This window comes from Pezoporus flaviventris, unplaced genomic scaffold (genome assembly GCF_033815535.1).
Source record: "Pezoporus flaviventris isolate CSIRO_AGI_PZ_B2104156 unplaced genomic scaffold, CSIRO_AGI_Pfla_v1 ptg000063l, whole genome shotgun sequence".
Classification (NCBI taxonomy): Eukaryota; Metazoa; Chordata; class Aves; order Psittaciformes; family Psittacidae; genus Pezoporus; species Pezoporus flaviventris.
In genome coordinates this window covers 5,983,661-6,011,607 of record NW_026892611.1, presented here as the reverse complement: position 1 = coordinate 6,011,607, position 27,947 = coordinate 5,983,661, and the positions used below count along the sequence as shown (strand labels likewise).

The 27,947-nt window shown below is 46.5% G+C and overlaps 1 protein-coding gene across 5 annotated transcripts in view; it reads left to right on the top strand.

The window, feature by feature from the left end:
* Positions 1-3,647: 3,647 nt before the first annotated feature.
* AUTS2 (activator of transcription and developmental regulator AUTS2) overlaps positions 3,648-27,947 on the top strand; it is a 733,524-nt gene continuing 709,224 nt past the window's right edge. For 3 of the 5 annotated variants that reach the window (XM_061470338.1, XM_061470337.1, XM_061470334.1), the window contains exon 1: positions 3,649-4,192. In XM_061470338.1, the coding sequence (XP_061326322.1) occupies positions 3,899-4,192 (294 nt within the window). In that variant the 5' untranslated portion in view covers positions 3,649-3,898. Of the gene's footprint in view, positions 4,193-27,947 lie in introns of all 5 variants that reach the window. The other 2 variants (XM_061470335.1, XM_061470336.1) reach the window with 2 other exon arrangements.

The window sequence follows — 27,947 nt, the reverse complement described above, 5'->3', positions numbered from 1 at the left end:
AAAAAGTGCTATTTTCTCAAACCCGATGCCAGGAAAGATGTATTTCTAGGGAAAAGCTAACAGGCAGCCTAAGAACAAGTGTGCATGGAGGTCAGTGGTATCCTTCCTGGTAAGATGACTTTAACTACTCAGCTGGAGGCAAGAACACACTGGAGACAGAGATTCCTGAGTATCTGTCAGAGGTTTCGTGTAACCGTAAGGCCTACCTGCCCTCCCTCCCAAGTCAATAAACGCTTTTTCTGGAGCAGAATCAGAAAAGGTATAATTTACCTCTATGATATCCAAGAAGGTGGCCAGTGATTTCTAATGTTTGATACAAATATTATGCAGAAGAAAAACGTTTTGCAATAGAGGATGAGTTAGATGGATGGGTTTTAATCTTTTTTTTTTTTTTTCAGTTGACATGCAAATCTAGGGATTTGTTTCCACAAAGAATAAATGACATATTGTTTCTGTTTCCTATATACATGCATTCAAGAAGAAAACAGGCTGAGCAGACTCTCAGCCATGCAATGAATGTCTGCAGAAACATATCCGACTACAGGTCTCCTAAGTTACTTTAATGGTGATGGATGTGCAGGAAACTATAATCAATTACATTGCCCTGAAAATCACATAGTTATTTTCCAAAAACCTCAACAGGTAACAGTTGTTTGATACAGTACAGCTTAATATTCCTCAGAAGACAGAGACCTTGTAATATTTGAGCTTGCCTGCACACACAAATTGTATCACTTCAACAATACCTGTACAGCTTCTTCTGTATAGTCAGATTATATAGATCTGGCAGGCAGCTTTAAGTGAGACAGAAGAACCCAAAGCAGGACAGAGGAATGCTTTTGTTAAACAGAAAAGCAATCTGAACAGGGAGATCTAAGGTCAGATCTAGGAGGTGATGTCCTTTAGCTCGATATTTGAGAATGTTTAAAACCTAGCCATGTGCCTCTGCAATGAGCACTGTGGCCTCCTGTAAGGTACACGCATGATCAGATTACTGACAGCTTTGTGCTTTCTCCTCTTCTGATTCACACCCATACGCACCAGCTTAAAAGTCACTGCATGCCATCCAGGAGATGTGGTGTGGAGAGAGGTGGCAAAGATGTAATTTGCTGTCTGGGTAGAGAGGGTGTATCTGATTCCCAGTATTTCACATCATCACTTAATTCTCCTAGAAAATATATTAGGACTATTTCTTGACTGGTAGCCTAACTTAGGGGACATTAAACACACATTATACAGTCAAGCAGAGCATCATCCCAAGAGTCAGAGCAGCCTGGAGGGAGACTGCTGGAAAAATACACATGGATGTTCTCAGCCTGTGTTCATTCCCCCTTGCTGTGGCCCTTCTTGGTATCTCAATGAAACGATAAGCAGTTACAGGAGGCCACAAGAGGTAGATTTGGTTCTTGCAGAGATGGAGAATTTAATGATTTCTCTTTTTCCTCCTCTCCAGCCTTCCCGAATATGTTTTAAAACTGTGCAATAGCCTGGTCACCTGGTAAACAGAGAAAAACTAAAACCGATTCCAGAGCCGCCCTTCTCCATCCTGCATTGAGCCTCCACAGCTTTGGTGCTCTTCCCCACCTTGCTCCTCCTCTACTCTTCTTACTTCCTAGCAAACCCCTCATCCTCCCAGCTCTCTGCTCTGAAGCCAGACTGAACAGCTTCACACATCCTCCTTCCACGCCTGCGTCCTCAGCCATTTCCCCTGGGCAGGAGACAGGAGCACTCGGTGGAAAGGGTGACCGTAAGAACAAACTCAAGAAGTGAATTTATTGGTTCCAGAGTCCTTTCGGTGTCGAGGTGACACGGGCAATACACCCTAAGGTGGGCTCTCCGCACAGCTGCGCTGGGAAAACTGAAGAGGGGAGACAAGAAAGCCGAGGAAGGCCAATGGGCACACCCGGCACGGGAAGGGCAGAGGAAGGAGGGGCAGCTGCAGGTGGCCGAACCTCACAGCGCAGGCTGGGCGGAGGGAAGCCCCTGTTTGTTTTGTCGGCGGCCCCGCTACCTGCGTGGGGCAGCCATGTTGGGGTGCTGCCCTGCGGGGGGCTCAGCCCCGGCTTCCCAGGGCAGAGCTGTGCGCTTTGCCGTCGTGGGACAGGAGGAGGAGGAGGACAAAAGCCCACCGTGTCCCTGTGCAGAAGACAGGCCTCGACACGCAGACGGAACAGGGGCAGCCGCAGCACCCAGAAGTGGCTGAGGCGGCAAGGGACGACCACCTGAGGTACCTCCAGGGGCTGAGGGAAGGGCTGGACACGAGGGGCTGACAGGCGGCAGGGGCTAACGGGGCGGCCAAAACTGAGGAGAAAGTTGGTGGGACGAGGAGAGGAGGCTGCGGGGGACACCGAGGGCAGCGGGCGGACAGAGAAGGGCGGGAGCCAGTGAGAGCGGCGGGGCTGAGGGCAAGCGGGCAACGAGCGGCGAGGCTAGGGGCGGACGGGGGCCACAGGGGCAGCGACGCTAAGAGCGGGCGAGGGCCACGGGGCAGCGGGGCTGACGGCAGCCGAGTGCGCGCCGCCGAGTGCGCAGGCCCTGCGCGCATGCCCGCGACTTATTTCGCGCGGCCGGGGCGCTGCATTTCACGCGGCGCCGGGAGCGGGCGGGGCGGCGGCGGCGGCAAGCAGCCACGTGACCGGCGCGGGGCCGGCGGCCGCTGGGGGCCAGCACCGCCATCCACCCGCCCCGCGCCGGCGGCTGTCCGGGGGGGGCTGCGCGGCCCCGGGACCCGCCGGCTGCAGCTGCCCGCGCTGGGGGCTGAGGGGCAGCGCCGGCAGCGGGGAGCACTCGGCGGTGCCGTCCCCACTGGAGCGTGTTCGAGCCTCGGCACCGCCGCTGTATTTTTGATCATTATTGTTGCTGCTGTTGCCGTTCTCGGGGAGGGGGGCAGCCGCCTCTCCGCCCGGATCTATTGTCACCACCACCAGCACCCCCTCCTCGCCACAATTAATCCGATGAATTTGCCATGATTGATCCGTATTAATAGCTGGGGTGGGTGGGCGTGTTTGGGGCTTTCTTATTTTCCTTCCCTCTTTTTTTTTTTTTTTCCCTTCTTTTTCCCCCCTTTCTCTTTTATTGTTTGGTTTTGTTTCTGGAGGGGGCCGGGCTGGGCTCCGATCTTCACTCCCGAGTCCATCCCTGGTCGGTGCCTGAGAAAATTGCATCTGGATGCATCGTTATTATTATTGTGTTTGATCCAGGGAGATAAAGGAGGAGGGGGAGAGGAGTGAGTGCGTGCTCGTGGGGAGGGGAAGGCTGCACCCTCCCTGCACACACACACACACACGCAGAGAAGGAGAGCTCCAGACAGAGCTATATATATATTTTTTTTTCACCCCCCTGGAACTTCTTTTAGTTGGGGAGGAAAGGAAGAAAGAAAATAAATTCTGTGCAAGGAAATACTCTCAGCTCCCTCCTTCCAGCGGGTCTCTCTCCTTCTTTCTTTATTTCCCCCTTCTCTGCTTTTTTTCCTCTCTTTCGAAGATCCTCGCCCTCCCAGCCCCTTGATCAAAGCGTTCCGCTATTCTGATTTATTGCCTGCTTGGTGAGGCTTCCCCCCCTTCTCTCTCTTTTTTTTTTTCTTTTTCTTTTTTTTCTTGTTTTTTTTTTTTTTTTTTTTTTTTTTACAAAGGCGACCTGAGATCAGCCATTACTTTCCTTGGCTCGCTTATAGGAATCTCTTACATTTGGTGCTTGCTGCTGGTGGTGGTGGTGGTGGAGCCGCACTCGGATTCTTTCATCCCCCCCCTCCACCCCCTTGCTGTCCTCTCCTCCCTCCTTTTCTCCTTCCCTCTCTCCCTCCCTCCCTCCCTCCCCCGTTATTCCGCCGGGGGAGCCGGATTTGTGGCTGCGGTGGGGCGGGGGGGGACGAGAGAGAGAGGGAGAGCCGGCGAGAGACATGGATGGCCCGGCGCGATGCAACGGGCTTCGGAAGAAGCGGCGATCGCGGTCCCAGCGCGACCGGGAGCGGCGAGCCCAAGGCGGGCGGCGCGGCTCTGCCGCCGGTGGGGCCGCCGGCCCCGGGGCCGCCGCGGCGCTCTCCTCCTCGGGCTCGGAGAAGGAAGACAATGGGCCCCCGCCGCCGTCCCGGCCGCGGCCCCCCCGGAGGAAGCGGCGGGAGTCCTCGTCGGCTGAAGAGGACATTATCGACGGTTTCGCGATGTCCAGCTTCGTCACTTTCGAGGCGCTGGAGGTAGGAGCGGAGGCGCTTTGTGTGTGCCTCATTGTGTGGGGGCAGCGGCGGGGGAGCCCCCTCCTCGCCGACCCGTGCCCCCCCTTCCGTCCTCCGCCCCGTTTCCCCCCCCCCCCCCCCCGCATTTCCTCCCGGGCCGGGGCCGCCGGGGGTGCCGCGGGGCCGGTCCCGCCGCCCCCTCCCCGTCCCCGGGGTGCCCCGCTCCCTCCCCGCCGCCGACACCTGCAGCCTGGCGCGCCGCTCCCGGCGGGCGGCGGGGGGCTCTGGCGCGGCGGCGGGCACCGGGGCCGACCCCCCTTCTCCATCCTCCATCCGCGGCACCCCGGGCGGTGCAGCGGGGAGTCGGGCGCGCTCCCCCCGCGGGGCTCCCGGCGGCGCTTCCCTTCTTTTCCCACGGATCAAACTTTTCTGTGGCCGCCGTGTCCCGGCGGGGCCGCACTCTCGTGTCCGGTGTGGGGTGGTGGGGATGGGGGTGCCTGTGGGTCCTGCTCCCGGTCTCGCCGAGCGCTGCTGCGGGGTGGGGGGGGCCGTCCTGCCGCGCTCGCTGCCGATCTGTCACGAGTGGGCCCCGCGGCCTCCCACCCCGCGGGGGGCACCAGCACCCCCAGGACGCTAAGGGCAGGGGTGCGGGTCAGCCGGGGCCGGGCTGGCCGGGCAGCCCCCGACGATGTGTGCGTGGGGATGCTGGAACCTTCGTGTACCCCCAGCCCGCCCGCGACCGTGGGGATGCTGCCGTGCGAGGGGAGCTGCGGCCCGTTGGCTTGCAGGGCTTTGTTGCTCGTAACTTCTGCTCCGGAGAAGTTTTGCCGTGGTGAAAAGCAGATTTATTCGGGTTTACGTGTGCTGGAGTCACAACTGGAAGGATGATGAACTGTCAAAAGAAATGTGGAGATGAAGCTGATGGTTTAACAAAAACAGAGCATAAATCCGTGGAGCTCTTACGCTGTTTATATGTTTTAGCCAGGAATACTTAGTGGCGTTTTCAGGTTTTTTTGGGGTTTTGTTTCTTTCTTTTTGTGTGGAATTTGAAGCCAGATTTCGTCCTTGGTTACACCTGTGTCCATCTGGACTAATGCCTCCAAGTGAACTTCCTCTGGTGTAGTTGAAGGGGGGGTTTGTTCACTCCAGCAAACCTCCACATGGTTGGTGTTAGACTTGGTGTGAGCAATAATGAGCAAATGCTGAGGTAATGACGATTTTGCCACCGTTTTTCACCTGGGGAGCCTATCCACCAGTGCCCTGCTCCAACCAGAGAGAGGAGGAGTGTGGATACGTGTCTGTCTGCAACAGTGAGATTTGCATGCTTCTGTTTCAGGTAAAATCCTGTTCTTCCTCAAACAAAGCCCCAGTTTGTGTCATTAGGTTTTTTTATGGGAAATTGGACTTGAGAATTTGGCCATCGTGCTTTTTGGAGGGGAAGAGCAAGTTTTATGGTCAGAACTTGGTCAGGGTGCTTTGGAAAATGTCTTTATTCTGTTTTGCTGCTTATTTGTTTATTTTCCACTTGAACTGAAAATAATTGCTGTGCTCCTTTTTCAAAGCCAAGAATGGCTACTACTTGCATCCCATGTAATCCTGTATCGCTAAAAAGGAGCGCAGAAACATTACCCGGTTCTGCCAGCTAATATCACATTCAGATAAAACAATAGCTCACACACTGAGACTTGACATACTTTTAATGTTCATGTGATAGGTGGCACATTTTGACCTAACGGTCTCATGCTGCGTTGAGAAGTAGTGTCACAAAATCGTTGTTAGGTGCTTTATCCTGCAGCTTGGTGTGTATGTTGAGAAACTTGTTCCTGAGGATCAGAGGGAGATGAAGATGTCTAAGGCACAAGCCCAGTGTGGCAGGAATGACTGTGTACGTTGGTGTAGCTGCCTGAAGTTTTTATTGGGATTTTAGTGTTGGTGAGGAGGTTGTGAGTGGCTGGTGGAGTGAGATATCTCAGCCTTGGTGAGATGTTTAGGTGTTAATGTGCTTGAGTTGAGACAAGAAGCCTTGGGCGCCATGGAGAGGTGACCTGGTATTTATACATCTCTTGCTCTAGGTCTGACCCTATACTGTTGGAGGCCATGGGGGTTTCTCCCCAGCTTCCTGAAGACACTTGTGCCCAGCATGTGAAAGTGCCCCAGCCCTGGCTTTGTGGTTGAGCTTCAGCCTTTTCTCAGGCGTAGCACAGCTGAAAGCATGCAGAGACAGAGGGTGTTTTGTGTGCTTAATGTGAAAAACAGAGCCGAAGTGCAGGATGTGTTTACTGCTGCAAGATGTAAACCCATGGTCCAGAAGAGGGGAAGCTGGTGGGTGATGGCTTGCATGGGAGGAATGGCCACTGCAGAGAGACAAGGCTGAACTCTCTGCTTGTGGGGACGTCTTTAAAGCAGTAGGTGTGTGAGTTGGGTCTGTACGAGGTGTCACCCCATGATCTTCTTATAAATGCTGTCTGCAAAGTTGCAAACAAGAACAAGAATTTGAATATAACTTTATTTTACTTGTCTTTTACTAAATGCTTTTTGTTGGGATGACTTAGAAAAGCCCAAATTGGTCAGAATACCAGGTTATGTGAAGCTCGTACGTGGCATGGGGTGCACAAGAGGAGTGCACATCCCATGGCCACTGTAGCCTCAGTAGGAGTTGTCCATGTCTGTTATGGTTATGCTGATAAAAGTTCCCATCCCTTGAAGCAAAACTATCTTTTTAATCCACTCCCACTCCTGGAGCTGCTTTTCTGTCCAGGTGTCAGCAGCCTTCTCATGCTTCTCAAGTGTAAATTGTTTGGTGTAGAAATCGAGGCCATCTGCTTCTGGTTATCTGTCTCTGGGTTTATGGCACCCTGGACCTTGATCTCTCTAATGTTTGCGTGGGGAATGAAGGGAAAGAGGGGGTTGAACAAAGACAGTGGGTTCTCATGATGGAGTTTTTGTTTCCCTTGGAGTGACAGTCAAGCAAATCCTGTGTCACTGGAATTGTGATAAGACTGGTCTTCACCTGGCTTTGCTAGACTATGGTGTAGTGATGTGCAGTGCAGGCCTGGGGAGCATCTTGGAGCTTTGACCTTCAGAAACCAGCACCTGTTCTGTAGTTAAACAGCTGAGGTGTGTTCGTAGGGTTTGATCTGATCCACCTGATCCTCCCATGAGTAGCCTTACAGGGACTAATGGCAGCAACCTCTGCAGTTTACTCCAGAGTGGTTCCTCACACATCACTTCCTTGACCTCCCAAAATCTTCCAGCCTGTAAAAGCTGGATTTCTTAGGCACATCTTCCTGTGCCTGAGAAAGGCACAGACACTCAGTACCTGTGTTAGTGTGATCGCTGTCTTGCCAAGCTGAGTGCTTTCCCCACCTTGGTGTAACCTGGTGCTGCACTGCTGCTGTGTTTGTTACCAACAATAATAGCATGAGGTTCTCCAAACCTGGGTGGGCATTTTCGACACCGGTTTGACAGGGAAAGGGCGTTTCTCAAGATGTGATAAATCAATCTGTTGGAGTGGCACTGCTGGCAGAGAGGATTCTGTGGAGCTCCTCAGCGAGGTGAGCTTTGGTGAAGATGTTTGTGTCCCTCCAGCCGCTGGTGCACAGGACTCCGGGCAGGAGACTGACGTGACGTGGCTGTTGATGTGCGGTTGAAGATGGTTGACTGTGATGAGAAATGAAATCTGACCTGAATGTTACGGTAGCTTAAAGCCTGGGAAGTACTTTGTGTTTCCTGAGTCAGCTCTGACCATCCCTGTGGAGTAAGCAGTTGGTTTCAGGTTTTCTGAACACTGAGTAAGGTAATGAGTTTTTTCTGCGGATGTTTGTTTAGCTTCAGCTCAGGCAGTTCGTCTGACAAGCCTGAAATGGGGGACAGATATTTATAAAGCACAAATAGACGTGGTTGTGGGGTGGGAAGGGGGGGGGGACGACTTGCATTTAAATGAGGATTCTTGTTTCATAAAACTGGCACAGTTTCTCACTGTGCATTTGCTGAGCTAATTCCTGTTCAGCACGCAGGCATTAGGCTGTTTTGAGACCATGCTAAATTATTGTCAGGTAAAGCCCAATATAATTAATTACAAATGAGAAATGCTGACAAACATTTGTCAAGGAGCAGTTTAATGAGCTCCAAATTCTGTGTCAGATGAGTCCATCCGATGAGTGTAAATAATTTTTTAGCAATTGTTCCACCGTGTTTGTGTGCTTCAGGCAGATGTTACTACGGCAGTTTTACATGTTGGACAGGCAGAGTAGATGGCATAAAGCTTAACAGCTGATGCGGGCTTTCAGACAGAGGCACTACTGTTGCACAAGCAAAATGTGCAAGTAACAGGAAGGTTTTGAGGAGCCTGTGGTCTTAGTTGTGTGTCTGCGTGCGCTCACAGTGTAGCTCTGTGCCTGCATCTGAATGCAGGAATTTGATTTAATAACTGTTGTGTGATACCCATCGCTAGGCACAGCCCACTGAAAATAGAAATAGCTTGGCTGTGTGACAGCAGAAGCTTTGAGCTGGACACCAGAATGACTGCTGTGCGTGGTGTTTTTCCTCCCCAAATTGTTCTCTTCTCACCTGCCTTTAGCCAGCCTGATTAGCCTGTTCACTTAAATTGTCTGAGATTTCAAGCTGGTTTGTTCTGCCTTGTCTCTATCCTTTCATATTTCAAAAGGAATTTAATCTTCATGCCTTACCTCAGCAGCATCATAACATCAGGTGTTTGTTCAGTGCTGTCAGCAAATCTTGGTAGCCCTTTTCGTGTTTATTGACTGCTTAGATGCTTAGATGTTTGTCCTGGTCTCTGTTTGCACATGCAAGTCTGCAGATTCACACCAGCAGGGAAAGGAGTCGAGTAACTAAATGAAGCTATCTGCGGGTGGAGTGGCATTAGATTTTGTGTGACAGAGGGATACCATACGAAGCGATGCGCTTATTATTTTCACTGTATGTTTAGAGGAAACAGTAAATGGACCCAAGATCAAATTTTGAGATAACCTTGACAGAGGGACTGAAGCTCTTGCTGAAAATCCTCAGTGACCAGACCTGAAAAAACAGCAACCCAAACTGAAAGCAGGACTGAAAGCAGCAGGATGCGCATTCCACAAAAGGAACCTCTTGGCTAATTTTTGAAACCTATGTTACTGTTGTTTAGTTACCTGAGTACTTCTAAAATACTTCAAAATTACTTTTAAAAGCCTGATGCCTTTCTGGGAGGTGGGGCAGCCATGACCCCCCTGACTTCAGTAGCTGTTGAAGAACTGAAACTGCCTCTTTGGGCAGATAATGGCTGAGGATTGTGCTTCCTGCATAAATATTCTTTCAAACTCCTGACAGTAACAGGTGGGGATTTTTGCTATTCCCATAGGTGGCTGGAGGCACAATGGCCTTGAGTTGAATAAGAAAGAGTTTAAACTATAAGGACAAGTTCTTTGGATAAATGTGATTCAAGTAATCTCTGCTGCCCCTGCTCCGTAAGATTTCTATTAATGGAATTATGCCACGTATCAATAGGACAAAAGACACCCTTATCCTTCTTTTTCTTGGCATCCTTTTTTTCCTGCTCTTTGGGTGAGAAAGTAAGTCCTTATTAAATATCTGGGGCCTATGCTGGGGTGAGGGAATGCAAAGCTCAGGGAGGTGCTGGAGTCACCATCCCTGGAGGTGTTTAACAGAAGTGTAGATGGGGTGCTTTGGGGCATGATTTAGTGATGGACTTGGCAGTGCTGGGTTAACTTGATGATCTTAAAGGTCTTTTCCAAACTAAATGATTGTGTGGTTTATAAAATAAAGGTAAAGGATTAGGAGCTTGGAAGTCAAATGATCACTAGGGAGAGGCAAAAAAAAAAACACCCCATCAGCAGAAAGACATCAAGGGGCTGAGTAATTGAAAGATTGAGTTACAACACTGAGATCAATACAGAAATATCAGGGACGGGATGGGAACACTGAGAACTGGAGGGGGTGGTTGTTGACTAAAGTGGAAGCTTCAGGAAAGAACCGTTGCTGTGTAAGTAAAGCTCCTTGGTGAGAGCCCACCTGTCAGTACTGAGGGGGAATACTCCACAATATCTCTCCCCACTTACAAAGTCATTAAACCTGGTAACTCTTGAGCTGGGAGGAAGGCAGGATGATTCTTCACTCAGTAAGATGGTCCCTGTTCCCACCCCCCCATCTCTGCTACTATTTATTATTTTAAGGACAATTCCTATCAGTTTGACTGGAAGACCCTACCGCATTACACCGGGGGGCTGACCTGCAGCCTCGTAATTATCTGCAGCTAAATTAGAAGTTTAATCTTTGTTCTGAGCAACAATAAGTTGAGTCGGATAGGTTTTAAAAATAGCCTGAGCTCAAGTTCAGTGAAGTCTCAAATGCAATTAATAAAAGGTAATGGAGTTAGGAAGTTGTGGGCTGAAATGTGGGAATGTTTAACTCTACGTTTTCCTTCACTCGAGCTGCAGTGCTTTGCTGAGGCAGCAAGGGGAAATTGCTTCCAGTGTTTCCCTGTGTTCTTGTACATCATCCTTATGATTTATCAGCTCAGCGTCTATGTTCTCGTAGGGGTTTAGCTCGGTGTGTGCCACAAATTGCCAGCTGTATATGCAGTTTTTGTGTAGTGAGTTTGTTGTCGTTTTGACTCGGTGCCAGCCATGGATGAAGACCACTTCAGAACATCACGGTCCTCTAAACTCCTTTGTTGTAAAATGGATATGAAAATCCACTTTGTAAGTAACGAGAAATGGCTAATGCAGGTAGGGGTTTGTTTTGCTGTAGCAGCAGAAGGTGCAGTGGCAATTTGTCAGATCCCCAGCTCAGCTCTGCTGTACTATTTGCCTTTAAATAGTGTGTTGCCTTAATATCTTGAGATATTTCTCCTTGTATCTTGGCAACACTACTGCTGAAGTTCATACACTTATGTGGTGGAGAGAGATTTTAACCAAAAGGGTAGATCTTTAGTCTGGTAAATATTATGGAAGGTGTTTTGGTTCTGTCCTCTGTGTGGTGGAATAGAAGGCAGCAAAAGAAAAAGATTATTCCTTGGCACTGCACATGTTTTTCTGTCTGTGAGTTTCTGTCTATCAAGTTTAATATGATTACGTTACATGACACATGCTCTGTGTGGATTTACTTGGTATTTGGTGTGTGTCTTGGTCCTGCTGGTTTTAAAATCTCCCAAGACAAAGAGATGTGCAGAGGTGTATTGATATCTGATGCGTCTGAGTTCCCGGCTCTCTGAACTTTACCTTGTGTAATGCTGGCTGATGCACATACTACTGATGTGATGAATATCTCAAGTCCAAATGGGAATAGTTACTCCACAGCCATGCAGGGAGATCAGTTTGGTGTTCTCTCCAAAAACGGTCTCCTTTCAATCTGTCCCACATGTGTTTGTCAGCTTCCCAAAGTGGAAGTTGCTTCTACCTTAGAATTGGTGCTTTTGTAAATTGCCTCCTGTCATACTTTTATTTGGTAGCAAAGGGGACTTTTTGGTGTGGGAATAAAACCACTGCCAACTTGTCTGCCCTGTCCACAGGCCTGGGCTTGTCCTTTGTTGGGTGAGCTCATGAAAACAAGCAAGCACCTTCAGCCTTTGAGACATGCCCTGTGCTGAGCACTGTTTGAATGAAACCGTCTGGGGCAGGTTTGTGGGTGCTGCAGGATGACTGCAGACCTCAGCTGCAGAGATAGAGGTAGGCTCCAAGAGGTTCTAGGTTAGATTAACTTTTAGGTGGCTGAAGTTCTGAGGAGGTAGTCCTTGTGTTGCAGAGTAATTGTACCAGAGTTGTATTGCACTCTAAAACATGTTTTACACTTTCTCTGAAATCAGTGGTGAGATCCAGAACTGAATTCATCAAAGTTTGTGAAAAACCTTGCTCCATAATAGGTTGTTATGAGCGGGTTAGGTTTTTAGAGTGATAATCAAATAATTAGAGTAACTTACAATGATAATACCTGGCGCAGATGCCCCTTCCCTGTCAATGAAATAAACCAGTGAGGCAGAAGTGCTTGCTGACTTCTGGACCACGTGCAGGTGGCTTATGGTGGTACTGGGTACAAAACCTGTGGTGTGACTCGTCCCTTCGGCCAGGCTTTGACAGCCTGTGTTTTGCTGTTTACACACCATTTCCTATTGCTGAGGCTTAGGTGAATTACAGACATGGTGATAATTGCTCAAGACATTGATTTTTGTCTATTTTTGCTCTGGAAGTCCTAAGTGACCTGAGACCTATCAGTCTAAGAATGTGCTTTAGTTTGAGACCTTGTGCGGGTGGTGGGAATGGAGGTGAAGCAGCCAAAAGACCCAGCTTGTTGTTATGAAATGGGGGTGTCCAGCTGGGGTCCTGTAAGCTCTGCTTTTTCCTGGCTCCTGACCACTTTTGTCACCTTCATCTTTGCTTCTACACGTCCAGGTGCTTAGCACTGTATGTCTCTGGAGGGTGCCATGAGTGTCCTTCAAGTGTCTTCCAGGCACTGGCATCTGATCCGTAGCTTCCAGAAAGCCACAGAGAAAGAGCTGGGAGGTGCTGCTGTTGCAAGAGCTGGCTGACACATGCTCTCCAGCTTGCTCCAGAGCTGGATGGATGCGTTGAATGGCTGGGCATGATGTGACATCCATCAGAGCGGGCACTGGTGGGGGGCTGAGGCAGCGAAAGTAGCTTTGACCTCTGAGGAGTCTGTGTGGTAAGAAGGCAATCAAAGAAGTGCTGCTGTTGGGGTCGATTTATGTTGTAACTCAGGTAGTGTTGTGGGTTTTAATGCACGTCAAGGGCACTTTGACCTTTGAATGGAATCCTTTGGTGTGAAATTGTGTCTTTTCTCCTCTCCTTTTCCCTTACTGAAAATGCAAAATAAATACTGCAAATCAAAACCGTCTGTTTTGAGGGGACCAAATTGCTTCCATTTTATGTGATTTGGCTATTACTGAACGATTAAAAGTCCTAGTAATTTTTACTGGCCAGCTATTGTGCTTGTAGGCAGTGACTCTTGCAGCATTAGTCATTTTAACTATGGAAAAAAATAATAAAAATGCAATTAATGTGGCTCAGCAGCTGAGTTTGCTGGACTTTAGGAAAAAAAGAGAAAAAAGAGTAAATTTTAATGAGTTCTGGGATCAGAAAGATACATCTGGTGGATGGACTTGCCAAGTTTTCAACCTCAGAATGTGTGTTGAAAAACTCTGTGAATTATGTAGCTACAAAAGTGGATCTTTGCATGTTTATAAGACCTCGGTGCAATCTCCTTATATTTGCCTAATGACAAACAGACATTTCTCACAGGGCACAGCCCAGAAGGACACACATGTGCTGAAATGGGTCTGAAAGCCGACAGTAAACGTATCAGAATGCTGCTGCTAGTGATGGAAGGAATTTTAGAGCATCCATTAAATATAAGGGTGGTAAAATATCTTAGTGTTGGATGGAGAAGGGAGGGAGAAGATAGAGGAGAGGGAGCACTGAAACTTTAAATGTACATGATGTGTGGGCTGATATTGTGCCTCCACTGCTGAACCAGAAAATTTATAACAACTGTTTGTCATGTGTATGTATTTATAGCCATTCACATAATGAAGTTTCATGAGGTTGTAATAACATATCAAGATGGATGTAATTAAAACAGAAGCAAATTGACACCTCTAGATTAAAGGCAAACTCTAAACTAATACACCTGTATGCTGTCACTTATGTATTAGTTGTCTGGGGCAGTCTGCCAGATATGCAAATAGAAAGACATTGGCAAATTTCCTTGGATATGTGGTTATGAAAAACCCAAGTATTTAATCTCTTACCTAGCCCTGTTCAGGTTTGTAGCAATGGTGGGATTCATTAGTTTGGTGTGTCACTGATGCTTCATGATGGGAACAGGATGAACTGTATGGAGGGGTGGGAAAGGAGGAAGGAGAAATACAGAGCTAGTGACTTTACGGTGGGATCCGTCCCTTAGAAAAGAGGTGTCAACTGGACTGTTTCACATCTTCCTAACTCTTGAAACTCCAGAGGACTATAGAGTCCTTGATACTCACTTTCTGTAGCATCTGAGCTTGTTAAATGATTCTGAAAACTGCACAGTAGAGTCATAGAATCCCAGATTGGTTTGGGTTGGAAGGGACCTTAAAGCTCATCCAGTTCCAACCCGCTGCCAGGGCAGGGACACCTTCCAGTAGAGCAGCTTGCTCCAACCTCTGTCCAACCTGGCGTTGGGCACTGCCAGGGATGGGGCAGCCGCAGCTTCTCTGTAACAGGAGACTGTGGTTCTTTCATGCTGCAGGTGATTGGGGTTCCCAGTGAGGAAACTTCTCCTAAAATTTATATGTTTCAGATATATTGTCATGATTTAAATCTGATCTAAATCATTACCGGGTCTGTGAAATGGCTATAAAGTATCTTAGCAATTTTATGTAATAGTGTTTTTCAACTTGCTTCAGTTTGCAGAAGACTTATTTTTTGCCAGTGGAGGTGTGGACACTTGTACAGTAAATTTAAGCCTGTGGTCAATAGATTTGCTCTCTAAATTAGTGCTCATGGGGTTCTTGGAAATAGTCTGGAAACTACTGATACAGAATAGGCTATTGGTGTGGAGTGGGAAGCAAATTACTTGCTTTGTTAGTTCTAGGCTTGTGAATGGAAGTACCAAACTTGCTACTGAGTAACTTGCCCCCCCAGATAACCTGCTTTTAAAAGCCCCAGGCATGGAGATAGGTCCTCATGGGGCTTGTGTATAACAAGTGATTTGGGTTTTCTGTCAAACAGCTGATGCTAGTACCTTCAGCTCCTCCTTCCTGAGTGTGAACAACCTTACCTTTTGTGGATTTGGTGGCATTTGCTCTTAGAGACCTGCATCCCTCTGCAGCCTCCAGTAACCTCCTCAGATGTTCGCTTGGGTCAGTAACATTAATTTATAAGTACATTGGTATGATTGCAAGTCTGGAGAGCTCAATGAAGCCTCACATTCTTGAGTTCAGTGTTGAATTGGGGCTTGAGGTTCTTTGTCCCAGTTGGGGCTGAACCAGAAGGAAATCCATCCATCAGCCTTGCCAGGCACTGCGGTTGGGAGCCTGTTCCTGCTGGGTGCTGGGCTGTAGCTGTAGCTCTGTGGATGGGTGGCTGCAAAACACAGTTATCTTCTACATAAAACTCCAATGGGCATGTTTGTTCTGCTTTTTCTGAATTAAAAAGGCTCCTTTTTTAATATATCTGGACATTAAGGATCAATTGCAAGAGGTACGTGGCCTTAAAGTGATCTCAAATGTAGGATTTTTGTCTTCAATACTTCAACAACTTCTCTTCCACCTTTAATCTTTCATGAGCGGAAGCTTCAAAAGATAATTAGTAAAACATGCTTTTATCTGCATTTATCTCAAAACATGATTAATTTTTTAACTGCAATTACAGCAGTCATTTTAAGATTCCTCTATATTAATGAGTAAAGGGCTTTTTTGGAGAGCAAGTGAGTCTAAATATGGCTATATTGGCTGAGTTGAAAGGTACATTTATGAGTGTGTTTTTTGTTTTCATGGCTAGGGATTGAATTTCCGGTTCCAGGAAGTAATATTTCACATGGATTAAAGTCTTTGAAATGCTCTTGCCTGGCTTCACTGGATCATTTTGCGGAGCTGACAATGATAAGAACTGGATCATGCACTCTGCAAGACCTGGCTACTGAATATACCCAGTTCCACATTCTGCTTGTGGGTGCTTTTTAGCTCCACACTATGTGCGTGTGTGACTGGCAGGATGTCCTCTGCATGCTGCTCTTGGTATTGAAATGTAAGATACGTGCTGCAGCTGGTTTGTTGTTAATGAATTGGCAATGAACTTGTAAATTTTCACCTTTACCATTTCTGTCTTCTGTTATAGGCAGCTTAAGGCATTTTTTATTACTGTTCCACTGCAGGGAGAAAGATGTTCACGTCTGCTTCTGTCTTTATTGCTGGTACTAATGTATGTAGGACTTTGAGCCTGTATCCTGCCTGTAGGTTGAGTGTGTGGCCCTTTGGGATTTTGAGCACCTCCTGTCTGTCTGGTTGCTTGTCCTCTATGGCTCACCACATTGTCCCCAGAAAATATGCCACCCGCATAGAGATATCCCAAAACAACCTCCAAAAGCAATGGATCCGTGCATGGGATTGCTGAAAAGAAGCAGAATTCAAACCAGTTTTCGCTGAAGTACAGCTTTTATGTAATTTTGCCCACTGAAGGCTGCTTGTCGGCCCTGGCTCCTGCTTCTCCATGAACAGGAGGGGGAGATTTTGGGTTGGAGCTGCTGTTTCACTCTGTGTCTTCAAACAGGCTAGGCAGAGCATGTCCCTGAGGCTGCTGGAAGCGATGCTGGGGTGATAGCATGGCTACAGTGGAGTCCAGGCAGTGAGGGAAACAGCATCCATCCAAAACTGCAGCTGTAAGAAGGGTCAGGACCTGATCTTTATGTTGTTTTTTTTTTTTTTTTTTTTGTTCCCTTCAGTTAAGCCCTAGTCCTGCCTGTCAGAGGTGATGTGGGGTAAGCCCGTATGGCCTTGGTTTGTGTCTGGTTTTACCTTCTAACATGGGATTGCAGTTACCCTGCCCTGCAGTCTCGGGGGGGGGATGCATGGGATGATGATTGCAACAGTGAATTGGGCAGCTGCATAGGGAAGCATGTGAGTGTATAATCAGATTTCTGATAAACCCAGGTCTCTAAGTCCCTTGAATGGGTAGCTTTGCTGTGAATAGCCTCGTAAGGTCTGCTGTGCCTGCTCTCTTTGTTTGGTACTCTGACAAAAAAGATTGCTCTGGTGTCCTTGTTGGCATATTTTTACATCTGTTATCCATATTTTGGATTTGTTCTGGCTGCAGTTGTATTTTGTTTTGCAAAATGTACCTGGGATTGGGCCGGAGATATATGTTTGCTAAGGCAGATTTGGAAATTGCGTTGTTGAAATACAGCCCATATGGGCCATTGTAAAATGGTTACTGCAGCATATAATTGCTTTCACAATGATGTGCTTTGTCATTTTACTTCCATCTTCAGAGAGGCTCTCCTGTAGTCTGCTGACAGCAATGGTGGTATTAGAAAACATATGGATTTGTGAAGGCATTAAACTGTTTTTAGTTCAAGGATTAGATGACAGTGTTAGAGTATGGGTCACCACGTTTTCGTGTGGATTGGCTGCACTTGACTGTGTCAGTTTGTTATAGGTTAGGGAAGGGTTTGTTTATTTATTGGAGATATCTGACATAAGATCCTTTCGCATACATGGGGAAAGAGGCATGTCTCATGCTGCAGTACATGGTGTGAGCTGCACCTCTGTCCCTGGGCTATGGTCCCTCCTTGCCCTGTGCTGGTAGGGCTTGGTCAGGGCTGGCTGGCCAGCCACATTGACAAGACTTTCAAGAAGTCTTGAAGGGAAGTGCCAATTACGACATGGAAAAACACACAGAATGCAAACCCCACAAAATTGGCTTTGCAATGTTAAGGATCTTGCTTCACCTTCTGCCTCTGGTGCTTGCTGTCTCATTTGGGTTTGTGTAGGTCCCTCCCAAAACAACTCTTCTGCTATCTGTTGTCCTTCAGTCACACACTTTAATTAAGATGCTGAGCTGGTCCTTGCGAGACATGGGTTTGTTTCTGTGTAAGCACACTCATCTTTCACAACCTTGAAGCAGTCACTCCCCTCCCGGTTCAGCAGGGCTGTACGAGCACCTGCTTTGTGGTTGTGCTGAATAAGGATGGATTTGGATTTGGGCTTGGATCCATGTGTATGCTCATGGGAGGTGCTGTGTCCGGGGTTGTAGATTTGGATTTGTTGACTGAGAAAAGCAGGCCTGTGGGGACAGTGCTGATGTGTGAGCTTGTATTTAGTGTGAAGTCAAATGTGCGCTTAAGTGTCACCTTGAGCTAGAGCTGTAGTTTTGCTGTAGCCGAGTTTTCCTGTTTGCAAAATGGGTTTGATAATACTTACCCTTTTCAGAGATTGCCTGGCTACTAAATTAGCATCTGCAGGATGCTCAAATAGTAAGTGGTTAACATAAAATATCTACATAATTTAACTGTAGGGCATTAAAACACCAGTGCTTATAAACATCTAGCAGGGACCTGGCTAGAACACATATTTAGGTAACTGAAGGCACTTGTATTATTGTCAACCTCCTCTTAAAAAATAAAGCTATAATTTTGCCTTAAAATTGTTGGCAGCAGTCACTTTATTAAGGAAATCTGATGTGAAGGGTAACCCAGTGAAATACTGATTAGTGCTTTATCTTTATACTGTTATGATTAATAAGTATGTGAAAGTTATGTTGCTTAGTTATGGCTTGCTTCAGTTTTAAATGACTTACAACATTATCTGTCCCTGCTGTGGTGGATATCGAGGATAGCTTATGGTAATACCTTTCCTTAAATCCATTGCAGAATAGGGAAGAAGCTCTTATTCCACCTATGAGAAATATTAAAGGCTGTATTACTGACGGTGGCAGCTGTGATGGTGATAAACAAATTAGATCTGTCATTAATGCCAGGGTCTGCTGGTATAATATGTCATAAAACTGGTACATCTCTGTTACTAACTGGCCTATAAATACAAATAAATGCAGCGTTTTTAATCCTCGTGTAACAAATTTAAGAGCAAAGCTGCTTTGCGATAAGGTTTGTGGAAGATGAACGTGAAGTTCTCATTATATGGCATGTTTTAGCAGTAAACAGTGCAGAGATGAGAGGGAAACTTAGGCCGGGGAGAAGATCCTGTTGACATCCCCAGGTTTTGTAGTAAGCCCTTATGAGGGCTTTATTTAAGGACAGTATTTATGCAGATGTTTAAATCAGTCCCTCTTTAAGACAGTGCTTGAATATGTTGTTAGAAGTCATAGCGCGGTGCACTTAAGCCAAGTATATGCCTAAGTGCAGCGAGGAGCAGATGTTATTAGTTATACACATAAATACATCCTTAATGTGATGCTTCAGAACAGTGACTTTATAAAAATGAGTTTATTTTCAGGGAAAGCTTGGGAGGGTGGCTTGGGCTTGCCCAGAGAAGCTGTGGCTTCCCCATCCCTGGCAGTGTTCGAGGCCAGGTTGGACACAGGGGCTTGGAGCATCCTGCTCTAGTGGATAATGTTGGATTCAAGCACAGATTTGGGTCTGGGTTTAACGTACAATGTCAACACAAACTCTGACAAGCTGAATTCTCTCCTGTATAGGATTGAATTTTATTTCTCTAGGAGAAATGGTGAACTTTGCAGCTTTGCTTGCAGTAAGTCCTGTTCATGGTGAGTCATCAAAATTTCCCTGGCAAGTAGCATTACTTTGGGTAATTACTTTGGGAAGCTTCTGGGGGTGCTTCATCCTCCCTGCTGGTACAGACACCTTCCCATCCAGCTACACATTGTTGCTTCCTCCAATACCAGCTAAACAGGTGGCAGGATTCAAATCAGCACTCTCTGAATGGAGTTCACTCTCCACAATAGCTCACCAGAGGCCTGTTTTGTTACAGAACATTGATTAAATAAATATTCCTATGCATACAAAAGAGGAGAAATCTGTTACAGCACTCTGCAGTTATTCTTCCATTAATGGCAAGGAGCTCTCTAATTTTTCTGCCCCTTTCAATCTGTTTCCCTGTCTCCCTCCCTTCCCATCACTACTAATGCCTTCAAGTGCATGAGTAACATACAGACAACTTCCATTCCCTGCAGTTCAGCTCTGTGAACACCTTCGCTCCAACTCAGCATGCTTTAGGAAATCCCACTAGCCGGTACAGGGCATAATTGACTGCTTCATGCCCCTGTTTCTGATTAGCTTGATATTTCATGTTCAATATCAGTATTCCTTGTGCTAGCAGACTTTCATTTCAAGAATTTACATAGCAGTCAGGAGCACAGTGTTGCAATTCCAGCGTCTTGCATAATACTGACAGCTGGGGCACAGTATTTAACTTGTGAGGAATGGCTTTTTTCTCATGTTCTTCTGTGACCCCCGATCCTTTCAAACCTTTGAGGCAGGAGCTACTGCTCTGTGATCTGTGCTGATGGAGGTGTGTGTATGTTGTGGAAGAAAAACACCTCTTGCTCAAAGGTCTTGGCAGCCAAAAACGGCTCCGCTGCAAGCAGCAGGTCTGATTTGGTGTAAAATGGTGGCATTTGGAAACAAATGTATGGTAAAGGATTCCTTTAGGGGGAAAACATAGCTTTACTAGTGTTAAGTTCAGCAGATATTTGTCTCGAGAAGGAACTTCTGGTGGAACATGTCTGGCTGCAATAAATGTAGAGAATGAGGAAAAGCCATGGCATTACTTTGGCTCTGTGCTGCTGTGACTGAGATCAAAATCCACTCCCCCAGAAGTAACTTGAATTTAGCTTGCTTTTTTTTGCTCAGGCAATAATCTCTCTACTTTGGAGAAAAACCCGGAAGTCAGCATTTCTGTATCATAATTTTTCTTACACAAATTTAGAGCTGTTAAATCACAGAGCCGTTCCCCTAGAGAAGCAAATTGTGTAGTGTATTTTTTAATGTTTAAAGACCATAAATGAAGCTCCCTTGTATTATGTGAGTTTGTCTTGAAGTACTTACCGCTGTTGGAGAAGTACCCACTGGGATAAAGCTGGTTACCTGAGAACTCTTGTATGGAGAGCCCTCGTCCTCTTTCCTAAGCTATGGTATGATTGCTGTGGTTGAAACGAAGCCGTGTCAGCACACCCTGTTCCCTCAGTGCTTTGTGTGCCTGGTTAGAAAGGAATGAATGGTGGTGAAGGACTACAACAGAAGCCCAGTGTCTCTCTTGTCCTGCTTACTGTGGGCAGTTAGTTGGAAGTGACACTAACCTGAGTGTAATGCTAGTTTTACACTGCAACAGCATGCCAGCAGTTCCCCATATTCTTCCATGCTGCTGCAATGTAATTATTTTTTGTTATCTTTCAAGATGTAATGTTATGTTGGTGTGCTTTCCCGCTCCCCCTTCGGCACAGAAAATGTACAACTAACTTATTTCTCCTGTAACGTGAAGAAGCAAGGGGGAATATCTCAAATCCAGGTGGCTGTGTTGAAGACAGCAGAGGAGTGATGTGCAGAGAGGAAAGGCCCCGTCTCAGACAGTGTGAAAGCCACTGGGACGTGTGTAGTGATTAATGGTATCGTCGCTTTTTAGCTTCATCAAAAGGTTTCAGTGTAAGAGTTTCTGAGGAATGCTGATAGTCACAGGAACCTATCAAAGGGTACAGAAAATATCAAATGAGCAAGCAGGAATGGGAGTTAATTACTGAACAGTGATTACTCTGATATAACCAATTATTGGATCATTAAATGTTTATTACCTTTTTTATGCTTCTTTCCCCCGTAAGTGCAGTTTTGTCCTCACAGTATTGAAGAAAGGGTGGATCTCATGCACAAGAAACCTTTTCAAAACCCGGAAGGTCCTAAGAGAACATCTCCTCCCAACACCTGACACGCTGGCCTGCTTGCTCCGCTTTCCCTTGCTCTGTGGATTTGGGGTCAAGCGCTCTGAACCCTATTTAAAGGCCAGATTATCTCACTTCCAGGAAGGGGCTGGGGAAGAGCACAGCTGAAGAAGCAGGGGAGAGGTTCTGTTAGATGAAATGGCAGGTTCACTGCTCTCTGGCTGGTGACATGGGGTTGGGTTCATACCTTCTGCTCCTGTTGGAAACAGTGTCTGTCACCCAGAGGCTTTTCCTAAGGCTTCTTGGTTCCCTAAGGATGGAGTGGCATAGCCTTCCCTTTCCTTGGCCTCAAAGCATCACTTACTCTATATTCACTAAACCTCCCTGAAGAAAGAAGAGTTTCCCTTGCAAGGCAGAAATGATGCCATTTGAAAGCGAGACATAAACCCAGCACAGGTCTTCCAGTGGATATCTGCAAAGTGAAAAATACCATCTTTTCAAGCTGACTGCAGTTATTCTGGATGGCATTTGAGGGTTTAAAATGTTAAAGCAATTTTTTAAAATACAGCTATTTGTGACTTTTGTTGATGATCCTTAAATGTTGAGTTGTTCAAGCTTGGTATCTCGGGAGAAGTAAGGGTCAGGGTAAAAAATGGAACTCTTCGCCTGTCATCACAGTGATTCCTGGTAGTGGCATGTACTGGTTTGAATGCAGGGGGCCAGGAAGGGTCTGCATCTACCTTATGCCTTCAGTGAGTGTTGGGGGGCAGGTGGGGAGATGCTAGGGTTTGTCCCAGTGCCTGGCAGTGGGTTTTGTGACACAGAGCAAACCCTGGGAGGCAGTTGGTGTGCTCTGCCTGGTGGTGTATGTGCGAGACCCATTAACAGATCTGCTTAACAACACCAATTCATCTGTTTTCTGAAGCACTTGGTGTGTCTCATCTTCAGATACTGGCATTGCCACCTCTCAGTAACCATGTTGGTTTTGACATGAATACAGTACGCTTGTACCACAGAGGAAGTTCTTGTGAATCATGTTTTTCCTTATTTGTGAGCTTAGCTTAATTGTTGTTTTTATGAGCTTTGTGAGGGGAGTACCATTTTTACTGTTAACACCTCCCCTTTGTTAAGTTGGAAGCTTCAACCATTTTGGAGCTAAACCTTCAGTCACTGTTTTTTATCTTTTAATCTTCGGGGTTTATTTGTTTTTCTAACAACCCAACCAGCCGAAAACCTGTTCCTGGACAAATGGGATTTTCATCTCTGACACCTAAATCCCCCTCTATGTCGATGGGGAAGGTTATAGGGAACACACAGCAGAGGTTGAAACCAGGATGCTGTTTGCGGCTTTTGTTATTACTGTGGTGGGAAAGGAGGAAACTGTTAAACCACACTCCATGTGCTCCAGGGAATTGATATTGTTGTCCTTACTGCGCTGCTGTGTCAAATCAGTTGTGTGGCATTTGGGACTTTGCCCTCTTTGGAAGGACTCTTCCTCTTCCTGATGGGTTTTTCTCTGTAATCCGTCAAAACATAACTTTAGTCTGGATTCCTTTCTCTATTTTTTTTTTTTAAAGAAGAAGGTAAAAATAGAAAAAAAAATAGAGCATGTTTACTTTGCAGAGCAAATATTATGCAGGTCACGGCTTCCTCCTGTGCATGAAGATGATTCTGTCCCTGCAGTGCACGTCTGTGGAGTCAGGACCTGTCAGAGATGCTTAAGGATGTGTCGCTTGCAGGAGTCCAGGTTCCCACACAGGCATCTGTGCTAAACACTGTCGCTCTGAATACCCAGCAGCAAACTGCTTCCCCTAGCAGTGAATCACAGCCTTAAAAGGCCCCTTAATGTTACAGTCAGTTTTGGGGATGCAAGATGGTTCATGGGCTCTGTATCCGGCATGGAGGCCGTGAGAGCAAAAGGTACATCCAGGGTACTCGGTGCTGCTGCTCATAGGAATGTATGTAATTATCCCTTTTTGACAGCCTCTGTGTAAAATAGTAGTAGAAATAATAATAATGAAACGTCCCTCAGGATCTCCCCTTAATAACTGAACATACAGCAGCAGTTGTAAACTGTCTTGGTAATGTCATAGCCTCTCTGAGAAACACTAAGGGCAGAGGACCTCCGACGGCAGGCGAGGAGCCCAGTAACAAGGCGAAAACAAGACGTCCTTGTGTTTTAGATCCTGTAGAAGGATGTATCGTGGTTGCAACACCGTGGGAGATGAGCCAATCTCCAGGACTGCTACAAATGTTAGATTTCAATGAAAGGTCAGCCAGGAGCAAGGTCAAAACAAGCCCGATACGCATAGCAAACAGCAAAGCTGCGAGGTGCAGATAAAGGTTAATGCGAAAGGGCTATTGGCATTAGTGCAGCATGTGGTCAGCTTGCTGCGGAGCAGGTTCTGAACCAGGAAATAACGAGGAGGGTTTACTCTAATTCTATTATAATGTATAATTAACTAGCATAATTGATAGCAATTTTCCCTGCGTGTCTGTGTGTGTATGCGTGCGTACGTAAGGTCTCATTTTTGGCTTTTGTGCGATGGCACCGTGTGCCTTGAGCTGATGGGAGCTGTCCTGTCACTCTGTAGGGCTCAAGCTCACTGCCCTGCAACCTTTTCAAGAGCCTGTATTTCCTCTGCCTCTGAAATTAGATGTGATATCTAGTGGTGCCCTGGATAACGCAGACCTGCTGCTGATAAAACAGTCTGTTGTGCCGAGAGCCACAGATGAAGTTAGTGTTTGAAGAGAGAGCAAGGGACAGGTCAGTCCCATTTCCTTCTGGGTTGTTTGCACCTTTTATTCTCACTATCCCTGTGAAAACAGAGAGCTTGAACTGAATTTTGCCTTTGTGATCATCTTCTGTACGGGATAAAGTTTAGGCCATGCAGGGACAGAAGCATACTTGTATTTCAAATGCACTGGGGATTTTAGATTTCATGGTGCACTAAGAAGAAAAAGCACTGCTGATTTCTGTGGCCTTTTTTTGCAGGGCAGAGAGGAGATAAAAAAACCTCCTTCTGCCCCAAAAAACCCAAACTCAGGCTGCAATGCTCTGCTGATGTGGTGATACTGGTAATTTTCTTGTGTTTTGGACAGATAGGGAAACACTGGGTGCCATAAAGTAACCTGGCCCACCAAATGTAAAATTAGGCTTTATCCCACATGGTTGATACAGAGTTGGGTTGCAGGAAGCCTTGTAGCTACTACTAGATCCTTGATGCTGTGTGAAGACATCAAAGTAGGAACTTCGGGGTTGTTATTTGTTTGGGTTTTGGTTTTATTGTATTATTAATATAAAATACATATTTTAATTCTGTCCCTGATGGTAGAGGTCTACCTGGGGTCTTGAAGTGTAAAGTAATAGAAGTGGGCTGACAAGGAAGTGTTGTATGATTTATTTTGACAGCTGGTTTGCTTGTCCACTCTTGATTCTGCTGGGTAAAATTGAGGGAGGGCATTAGTATTTACTTAATTTTTCTTTCAGTATCTAGCAGTACACATTTTTTGAGTGTAAATGCAAATAACCCACTTATGCATTCTTAATCCCTTGGGATGAGAAACCTAAAGGCCATATTCTTGCTTGAGAGGAGGGGATTTAGCCTTCCAGCTATATTAAATGTTAGCTGGAAACGTGTGGCTAAAGGCTTCCAAGTATTGAGCTGAGGCTCTTCCCTGGAGGTTCTGGTTTATTTGGAAATTTAATTTGTAATTTTTTATTTATTTACTTAATTTCAAAGGTTACACAACACTTTAAGCCTCGGATTTTAGGTCATTCTGCCTTTTACAGCCAGATCCACCTCATCAGTGAGAAGGCTCCCCAAGGACTGCACAAGGCTTAGTGTTACCCAGGAAAAATGTGCAGAATAGGTGTATTATAAAGTGGTAGGTAATGTAACCCCTGTCTGTTAGACTGATGAGTGCAATGTGAGCAGTGTTATGGTACAGTTGCATGCACTTAAAGTCCTTTTGTACAAAATAATGCTAATTGCCCTGGGCTGAATGATGCCAGGGTCTTATAAATACCTGCCAGTACTTGAAGAGATAGCCAAGAAAAGTCAGGTGGAGACACCAGTGAGGTTGGCTCTCATGCAGAGTTCCAGTGTCTGAAGCACAGCTAAATCTAGTGAGGGATTAATACCAAAATAATCCTGCTTGTCCAGGAAACCCGTGACAACATGAAGGTTTGAGACCGGTGTGATTGGGCTTTAGAAGAAGTGTAATAATAACCAGAGATAGAAACCAATTGCTATTCATCCTACATTGCATCTGAGCATTCCTACAGTTTCCTGTTCCCGTGATACGAGAGATTCTATTCCACTTGAAGTCCTGCATCGTTTCAGTGCCAGCTTTCAACAGAACCCATAAAAACGCTCCAAATCCAGCAAAAATCCCCCTGTTGCTGAAGATCAATTCCTCTAACCATTTGAGGAGTCTCATCCTGGACTCTAGGTGGTCTGTGTACCGTTCTCTAGTGCTGTTAGTATTCTGGCTGTGGAAGTTAGACTGAAATGGGAATAAAGGTGAGGTGGTAATTGGGAGGATAGAGGTGGCACCTACTCCCAGTCTGTCCTGTCTTTCCAGCCTCACTGCTGGAGTGAGTGGGGCTGTAGTTACCAGTGCATTTTGCAAGTTGTAAAGCAGTTGAAGGAAACACTGGAACAAGACTTCCTTCTTCAAAAGCCTGTTTTCCCTGATTTTTCCTTGAGCAGTCTGGATTTGAGTAGGTCCGTGTCCCTAGTAAAACTATATCCATGATTCAGGACTGTGTGGATTGGATTTTGGTTAAACCTTTGGCTAGAGCGGTGCCATTTTTCCTGTGCCAGCAGTGACCGTGGGCATGGTGTGCTCTGCACACCCTCATCCATGAGGCCACCTTGTCTGTATCTGTCTGCACCCAGTGCATCTGCAAAACCAAGCCACAGCAGGCAGGGTCCCTTTGGCTCCCTGGCTTGGTGCAGAGGATCCCAGCAGGCAGGTCCCTGGGGAGCTGAAAGCAATCTCAAGCCCTTGGGGCCTTGCCTCCTGCGAGGTCTCCGAGGTGGAGGCTCTGGACCAGCCTCATGCTTGGTGGCAAGGGCAACTGCAGTGATTAAAGATCCAGTGAGCTTCAGCTCCTTCTCCAGCAGTGGAGAGCTTGCTTTCCTGAAAAGCACTTGTGTTTTTAAGCCATTTATTTTCCGTTGGCGCTGAGTCATTAAACATTCCTGCTCATGTTTTGTTGTTTTTACCCTCTGTAGGAGCTGAGGGAATTTATTCAGTGTCTCAGCCAGGTAATGGAGGGGGCTGAGGAGGTGCTTGACTGCCTGACTTGGCGGGCAGAGCACGGATGTGGCTGCGTGTGACATCTTTCTAGTGAAGTGGGATGTCAAGGTCCAAGATCCTTTTCCACTTAGTGTACAAGAGCATTAGAACAAAAGGAAACAAAAAGCAGCCCTGCACCACAAAAGAAAACCAGACCAAACCCCCTCTGGCTAAAGGTGCATTTTTAATGTTAGGAGCAATTTCAGACAGAAATTGCATGAAACGCTTTACCTGAGTGTTAATGGGGTTGGAGGAATTGTGCTGGTTTGCACCAGCCTTGCATGTGATCCTCTCTTTTTTTATTCCGACTGTGTTCACAACAGATGGTGATTATTATGTTTGCTCAGATCAATGAATATATAGAAAATAAAAAGGCAAGACAAAGAAAAACCAAACCAAAAAATGCCCTCGACTCAATAGAGTCACCCGGGGTTCAGTTGTAGCCCCTGGGCTTTCATTTGGACAATATTAAGTTATAGTAACTTAAATGGAATTTTTATGAGCAATTGTTTTGCTGTGAAACAAGATCCCTGTGGCACTGACCCAGGCAGATATCTGCCTGTTGGACATGCTCTTCTAGCAACCCCTGCTCTCCTGGTGAGATGCTTGTTTGACTGGCAGGTGCCCTCAGGGCCATACCTGTTCCTCACCTTGCTTTCCTGGGAAAGACACTTGTTTACAAAGTAGATGAGGTTGAGAAGCACATAGAAATGAATAATTTGAGAGAGAATCCAAAGTCATCTGTTAGAGTAAATGGGGAGATCATGAATGAGCAACTGAGTTGGGGCTTGTGGGCGGAGATGATTGCAGGTGGTGGTGGAAATGGGAGAACTGTGTTTCCCCCACATGCAGGTATAAATACAGCACTTCCTCACGAGTTGTTCATTCCTGAACTTTACTGTGTTTGCTTTGTTTTCTGGTTTTGCCTCAGCAAAGGGTAGTGCAAGGATGCACTGCTGGGGTGTGAGGAAGAGGAGATGCTCGCTGCTGACATCTCTCCAGAACTACCCTCAGTGCTTTCTCACGATGATGCAGAGCATTGCCGCAGTCCCACAGAGTGAGGGTTCCCCTCCAGAGCTGTAACCTTTGCTGTTCTAAGGACTGAAGCATAG